Source organism: Corticium candelabrum, chromosome 2 (genome assembly GCF_963422355.1).
Source record: "Corticium candelabrum chromosome 2, ooCorCand1.1, whole genome shotgun sequence".
In the NCBI taxonomy this organism is placed as follows: domain Eukaryota; kingdom Metazoa; phylum Porifera; class Homoscleromorpha; order Homosclerophorida; family Plakinidae; genus Corticium; species Corticium candelabrum.
The window spans coordinates 11196690-11204416 of NC_085086.1; the positions used below are offsets into that span (position 1 = coordinate 11196690).

Genomic DNA, 7727 nt, shown 5'->3' on the forward strand with positions numbered 1-7727 from the left:
GGAGCGTACAGTCGGTCAACGTCTGCAGCAGGATGGTGGACACCGTGCATAGAGAGAAGCTTTCTGGTCCGTCGATCGAGCTGCTGCAGGTCCGTACACCCCCAATGAATGATGCCAAAACCGTAAGTGAGAACCGGTAGTGCAAACCCATTGATGGCTAGAATCTTGTTCCGACCATACAACTCAGTCTGGAGAACCACCTTCACTCTGCGCAAGTACTCGCGACGGAGTCTCTCCCGCATCATGCTGTGCTGAATACCGTTACTCTCATCCACACCCAAGTACTTGTAGACTTGACCCGGTTCCAGACAGTTGATGGTGTCCGTTTTTCCTACCGTCACCCCAGAGTTGTGTCCAGATAGTCTGCCGTTGACAAAGTGTGCAACAGCACATTTGTCCAGACCAAACTTCATCTGGATGTCATCAGAGAAGGTACGAACCGTGTGCAACAACCCGTCCAACTGATCAGAGTTTCTGCCATACAGCTTCAGATCATCCATGTAAAGTAGATGACTGATAAGCTGACGTTTGGCAGTCTCACCATGCCCAGTGGTCATCCGGTAGCCGTAACCGGTTCTGTTCAGCTCCTTGCTCAGAGGATTGAGAGCCATACAGAAGAGAAGTGGAGAAAGTGAGTCACCTTGGAAAATACCCCTCCTGATCTGCATAAGCCTTGTCTTGATAGTACTATTCCCGCAAGAAAGCACCATCGATGTCCTCCAACTCTTCATCACACGTGACAGGAACCCGCACAAGACTGGACTGATCTTATGCAGCTGAAGGCATTGGAGCAACCAACTGTGTGGCACGCTGTCATAGGCTTTCTGGTAGTCCACCCAAGCCATGCTCAAGCTCTTGTGCCTGGTCCTACAGTCTTCGGTAAGCAGCTTGTTGATCAACAGCTGATCCTTTGCACCAAAAGATCCCTGTCGACAACCCTTCTGCTCCGGAGCCATGAGGTTTCTCTGATCTAAATGCCCTGCAATCCTCTGCCTGATGACTGAGGTGAGGGTCTTATAGAAGACAGACAGACACGTGATAGGCCGGTAATTTTTGGCCTGGTCAGTCTTGTCATTCTTAGGAATCAGAGTAGTTATTCCTTGAGACAACCAGTCGGGTACAGAGTCTGGATTCTGAACCAGCAGGTTGTAGTTACGAGTCAGATCAGTGTGAAGACACGTGATGCGCTTGACCCAGAAACCATAAACCTTGTCTGGACCAGGAGACTTCCAGTTCCCCATCCTTTTGAGACACGATGTGACCTCATTGTCTGAGATAGGTAACCACTGCTGCTCATCTTTCCGGTGCGTCTCGTCATCGGTTTGACGTCTCAGCCAGAAGGCAGACTCATTGTGATGTACCTCAGTTTCTAGGATACCACCCCAATACTGTTCGATCTCAGACTCGGATGGCGGGGAAGTGACCCGGATAGTCTGCTTATCCAGCTCTCTGTAAAACCGTCCAGCATCTCGTTGAAACAAACAATTCTGGCGAAGTCTCTTACGATTCTTCTCCAGCCTCCTGGTCCGCTCGACCTTGGACTTAAGTTCCATTTTCAATCGATTGATGGAGACCTCACAACTCTCCGAACAGGAAATGCCCAACCGATGCCGAAGACGTCGGAGTTCATGTAACATACGAATGCCCGATGAACCCTTTCTAACCTCCAGCAACAGTGAGATCGCACGTCGAAGTGTGAGAATCTCCATATCCAGCCTTCGTCTCCATGTCGGTGTTTGAGAATTGGTTGACTTCGTCGTTTTTAAGCCCCGCCTTTTGGACACTAGCGAAGCAGCAGAGTATACCAGGTAACTGATTTCACTCATATCTGGCTCATCCTTCAACGAACTGATGATCGTGTTAAGATCACCAATAAGCTTCAGGGTTCCACTGTTCACAAAGATCCTTGGAAGGCATTGTCTCTCACAGATAGGAATTTGCCTGACTTTCTGCAACTCCTCAAGAAACTCTCGACGAAGTACAGGGTCCACAGCAGCATCACAATCAAGCGAAAGACCATCCTCCGTTTGGCAGCAGTCTGGACTGAGTTGAGATGAAGAAGTTTCCATCCTTTCTAGCCGAGAAGCTATACTAGGATGTGTAGTCATCAGATCAGAGCTCACAGAGTCACAAGGGGATGGTGATTCCCCAACAGCACTGCACTGAACTAAATCCAAAGTGTCATCTACGGATAGGATATCACCACTATCTCTTGCAGATGAGCAGTCCTTAGAGAGAACAGTGACTGACTGAACAAGGGAGCCATCTTCCAAGTGATTAGCAAACTCATGATCCTCTTGCATCATTGACACGACAGATTTCCCACCACGTGCAGCAGGCGCCATCCTGACTGAAGCCATGCAGGGTGACACATTGTCAAGCAAAGGCGTGACAACTGAGCTATCAGATGATAGAGCAGAAACCACATCCAACGCCGACATTTGCACACCACGACAAACATCAGTCGTAACAGATAACAAACCTGAGACGGGCTTTCCATCCTGTGCGGCCTCGCGTTTAATCTCCTCCAACTCTGATTCAGTCAGACTTCCAGAAGTTAAGAGATATCGCTTCTGGTCTGCCAAACGCTGCTCAGAGACGTCAGTCAGAGAAGGATTTCGTTCACACCACAGCTGATGCATGGGTTTTCTGAAAGCAGAGAACTTGCATGACAACAGCACGTAGTAATAACAAAACATCACTTCCCTATTCATTTGTCGCGTCCATTTCCTTCGTCTTGTTGCATTGCCGTTCCTGTTTGCCGAAACACAAGATTCGCTAGGAGCGGTGGGCATCACAGTAGTCTCGTCAGCGGGATTTGAAGCCAAATTCAAATCAGACGCCGCACGAGAGATGGTTCGACCAGTCGCCCTACGCCCAGAACTATTCCTGGTCTTCCGAACAGCTCCAGTGATTCCAGATGCCGACTTTTCGAGCCCTGTCCTGGTTTCCCGACAAGGAACGCGCTCCTCAGCTAGCTCTGAGACGAGCGATACAGCTAGACGTCCATCTTCCATCAATATCCGGGTATTTTTATTATTATTAGTATTATTATTATAATATTATAACTTATTGGTTTGAGTACAGTTACTGTATTTGAGGTTTTTCTATTCCTTATTTTCTCAGTCTATCTATAATACGTTTTGAACTTAACGGTGACATTGACGATCTTGTATTGATAAAACTTATGATATAGAAGCTGGACTCTGGGAATCGGTTGCAGTTGGTACCTGTGAAGAGAAGAGTGGTGAAGCTGGTAGGAAAAGTTGGAAGTGGAAAGTCAAATCTGAAGAGTGAACCGATGGCTTCAACAGCTGAGCGTCAGAATGCATCAACAGGTAAACAAATTAGAATATATTTATTCCAAATTGTATGCACATTTTTCTCTAATGTATTTACATGTCTGTGTGTATAATAATTTGTGTTGTTGTTGTTGTAGATGGTGGAAAGCAACGTACAAGTGAATCTGCATTATTCAAAGGTAATTGAGTCATATTTACATCTAAGCAATTTATTAACATTTTGACAAGCAGTCTCAATTACATTGTGTTTAGGCAATCTCGACAGAGATTATGAATTGATAACCAGAGCTGTTGTTCATTGTGGCAGCGGCCAGTGGCAGGAAATTGGCCTGGAGTTGGGAATGAACGAAGATCAGATTAAGTCAGAAACTCATGATAAACCTCGCTACACTGGGAAACTACGCGCTCTGATTGAAGCAAGAAGAGCGAAAGTATCCAAAAAGCAGACAATAGAAGATTTGTTGAAGGCTTGCCGACAGATACCTCACCCTATATATGAGGATGTGATACAGCAATGGCAGAAAGGTGAAATGTTTTACCCAATGAGTTCGGTACCCATGGGGCAGCTGTTATCAGCAGCCACTGTGTGTGATGGTGCCAATCCAACCAGGGCTTCAATTCGAGCTCTAGCCAAAGACATTGCCAAATACACCCAGAAAGACCACATACCATGTTAAATTTGAATGCTGCGTTGGCATTCTTTTGCGATATGGACACGCCGATGACGGAAGTGAAACACTCCTGCGTAATAGAAACAAATTTACCCTATAACTGTAGTATTACAGCTAGTACTTAGACGGCAGGTATATTGAAAATCAAACATCTGATCGTTTGGATGCCATAGGCATGTGTATGTAATCTCTTACGGTTAGCAACTGCATATGTATACACATAACAGTGTACCCTTTATTGATCGACGAGCTAGGTTTACAAGAATACCGTTCGTTTCATCGGGTTCGTGTCCTTATCCATTTCTTACTTATTATCCCAGATTATTATTCCTAACACCGTGTAGCTGTTTATGCAAGTCGGAAAATTCAATATATATTTCATGAGTTTTGAAAAGTCTATGGCTTGCTCGTTAGGATGCCAGTGACGCAAGCCCGGCGTTCTCTTGATCGAGTAGCTTTATGATGTAAGAGCCCAGCCAATAGCCTCCAAAAAGTTGCTTGTGTCTGACTCTGTTTATGTGCGTGTCTTTTGAGGTACAATCTCAAATCTTATAAATCAAGTCGGATAGTAAAGACAAAGAGTCGTTTTAGCTATAGCCGTGATCTAAGACTTGGTTTTTGTGGACTTTATTTGTATCTCGCTCAACTGATGCAAAAGTCACAAACCTAAGTTGGCACTCACTCACGAATATCCAAACTTATGTAGCAAAGTCTGTTGATTGATTGCTAACTCAGTCTTAAGAAATATAAATTGTTTGTTCTATTTAGAAAATGAAGCGAGTGCGCAACGTCTAACGTATGCTCCCTCTCAACTGAGCAAGAAAGCAAATGGCAAAGTTAACCTTCGAGAAATTGCGGTGGCTGCTAACAAATTAGTTGGCAACTGGAAACATTTTGCTTCTACATTGGCACCGGCAATGTTTCGTTTATCAGCAATTGACAAAATAGCGTCAGATCGCCAAGTACCGTTCGATCAAGCTTACGACATGTTGACACAGTGGACAAACAAAGCGAAACAAGGAGCAACTTGCCATTTAATGATTACAACCTTCTTAGCGATGTCTATGAAAGCAGATGCTTGTGAAATATTTGGAGATGATCTTGTTGAGTTTGTTGCTACTGCACGTTCTGCTGCAAGCTGTAAGTTCAACGTTGTTTAGAGTAACTTTTCTAGAAGCTGTTGTGGTTGTGTTGTTATTATAGTGCAGAAATAGGCACACTGAGTTACCTAGGGTAGACTTGTTGAATATTTTGTTAGTATTTGTATCAATGGACTTAATCAACTGACGTAATTATAAACAGCACATTAAAATTTGCAAAAGGTACAAAATCAAAACTTCTAAAATTTTCAAAACAGTTTTGTTCAATAATCAATTAATCTAAAACGTTTGTATGTGCCACAGGTGCTCATCAAATTTTGACAGAAGCATATTGACCACGCTAAAGAATCGTCGCAAAATGTTGTGTCATGTACAACATTGTTGACATGTATCTCCAAATTTTTATTAAACTTTTGCACAAAAAAATTATTAATTTATTTGAGAAGGTTCTATAGCTTCCGCAGATCACCAATTTCTAACCCTGCCCTGTTATTAGATGTTGTAATTAGTAGGTTTTTATGCTTCAGGTAGGGTACTTTGGCTTCAGAGAAGACGTACTTTATCATATTTTGTCTGTAGTGTAGCTATTTCTTAAATCCAGTTTTTAGAGCTAACGTTGCAAATTTCTATTTCTATGTTTGTAAAGCCATGAATTAAATTTAGAAAATGCAGTACAGCATGAGACAAGGGCGATGACTCTTTGCTATTTTTATGCTTGGTATAATAACGAATCACTAAATGGCGTTTCTAATCCAATTTGAATTGAATTAGTCAGACCTAATGAAGCGTAACCAGAGGGCTGACTGGCCAGTGGATTTTTCGATCTCAGATTACTATTTTATGCATACGTCTTAGAAGCATGCAAGGACATCATCACGTTGAATGGCACGCGAGCGATAACAATGAGAGCATATCGACTGCATTCCAATTGCCTGTTTGTTCGTTCATTGAGGCATTGTAACCTCCTCTGGTTAAATATTAGCGTTCTATTTGATGACTTGATGGCGTTGGTTGTACGTGTGCGTGCGTGCTCAAACTGGTGTGTGTGTGTGTGTGTGTGTGTGTGTGTGTGTGTGTGTGTGCGCGCGCGAGCGCGCGTGTGCGAGCGTGGTTGCGTGGGCGTGTGCTTTATATTTCTAGAAAAAATGGTATCATTCATGATCGCATGTTCCACTTAGATCTCATATTATGAATAAGTTGATCTATTACTGCCTTATTAGGAACACTAAATCTAATCTTTCTTTGTCGGTAACTTTGTTTGCTTGTGTATCCGCATGTTTTTCTGTGTCTTTGTACGTGCTATTAGTATTAGAGTAGAGTACCCGTAAGTGTTCCAGAACGCGTTACTATATCCTACTACTTATACTAATAGACCAATCCAAACATATCCTTTTACGCTAATCTATCAAGTTTCTCCAGTTCATGACTGTAAGGAATGGATTACATATTGTCTTTCTCGAGGTTTTTATGGTGTTGTCCCTCGTCATGGGCACACCCTTCCACTTGACTTCCGAGACGCATGAAGACATGGAGATAGCATAGAAAATAGCGCCCACCACCCTCCTTCCTACCGTTAACATGTACTGCTAATTCTCTAAAATGAGTTATTTTTAAAATGTAGTTTAGTTTATCGGATGTCAGTTCGGGAGATGTTATTCCTGGCATCTACCAAGGTTCGTGGAATGGCTCCACGTTTTTTATCTCCTCTTCCAGCTTGGGTTTATACAACGGTCCTTCCACATCATGTCTTTATAGGAAATCTTAGAACACGCAATGCCGATTCGATCGCTTCAACACCGATTCTATCATGCTCACGTAGTTGTAATAGGTATTTCAGCATCGATGCCACAACGCGCAATGCATAATCCAGTACCGTGCCACCGACATGCTTCTAGTCGTATATTTGTAGGAGGTATTTAAGGTCCTCGGTGGATGGATTTAGAACGCTCAATGCACCATCGAGCGCCACTGCACTGATATCAGTTTGGGCGGACAATTTCATGACGTATTCGAATTTCTCCATGGCTATATATATAGCCGGCCATATAAGAATTTGCGCTTACTAGAAATAAGACCTAGATATGTAGCATGTTGTGTACTTGCAAACAGAGCTTTGGTACGGCATCTGCACTTGCTGTGAACTTCGAGAGGTCATCCGATGTCTTCATTGTCGGACTACACTACAATGACGAGTGTTAGTATTGCATCCTCTATCCTCATCCAAAATTGGAATAGGTCAATCTCATGCCTGAAAATGGGAGTGTGGTCCTAAATTTAAAAAGGTGTGCGAATGGGATGTGGTAGCGTTCACGACGAGGACCGCCGGAAAGGTGGAAAAACACTCATTACATTAACAGATCCAAATACAATCTCAAACACCACATCAACAAACAATGGGAACGCTTCGATTTCATCGACGATGAGAACAGGACGGTCGCGATGAGAATACGACAGAGAAACAATAATGTGTAGGTTCCTCCAAAGAAATCTCATTAATTTGGATTTTATTCTATACCAGGTATTCACGCGAATGGGGCTTCCAGAGCAAGTACAACAATGTGCACTCACTGCCCACAAACTCTCATCAAACAAGAAGATTGATGGGGTTTTATCGAATATCTTATCCAAGTGTGGTGTGGTGGTCTATGCGATCC

General features: G+C 43.3%; 2 protein-coding genes across 2 annotated transcripts in view; both read left to right on the forward strand.

Moving 5' to 3' along the window:
- The first annotated feature begins 3104 nt into the window (after positions 1 to 3104).
- Positions 3105 to 3979, forward strand: LOC134176566 (uncharacterized). Its single transcript, XM_062643233.1, has 3 exons — positions 3105 to 3338; positions 3440 to 3481; positions 3555 to 3979. Exons 1-3 carry the CDS (start codon positions 3302 to 3304, stop codon positions 3977 to 3979), a joined length of 504 nt encoding a protein of 167 aa, XP_062499217.1. The 5' UTR covers positions 3105 to 3301.
- An 814-nt stretch (positions 3980 to 4793) lies between these two features.
- The window catches only part of LOC134198550 (uncharacterized), a 9582-nt gene continuing 6648 nt past the window's right edge, over positions 4794 to 7727 (forward strand). The window contains exon 1 of the mRNA XM_062667962.1: positions 4794 to 5113. Coding sequence (XP_062523946.1) covers positions 4891 to 5113 — 223 coding nt within the window. The 5' untranslated portion in view covers positions 4794 to 4890. The remainder of the gene's footprint in view (positions 5114 to 7727) is intronic.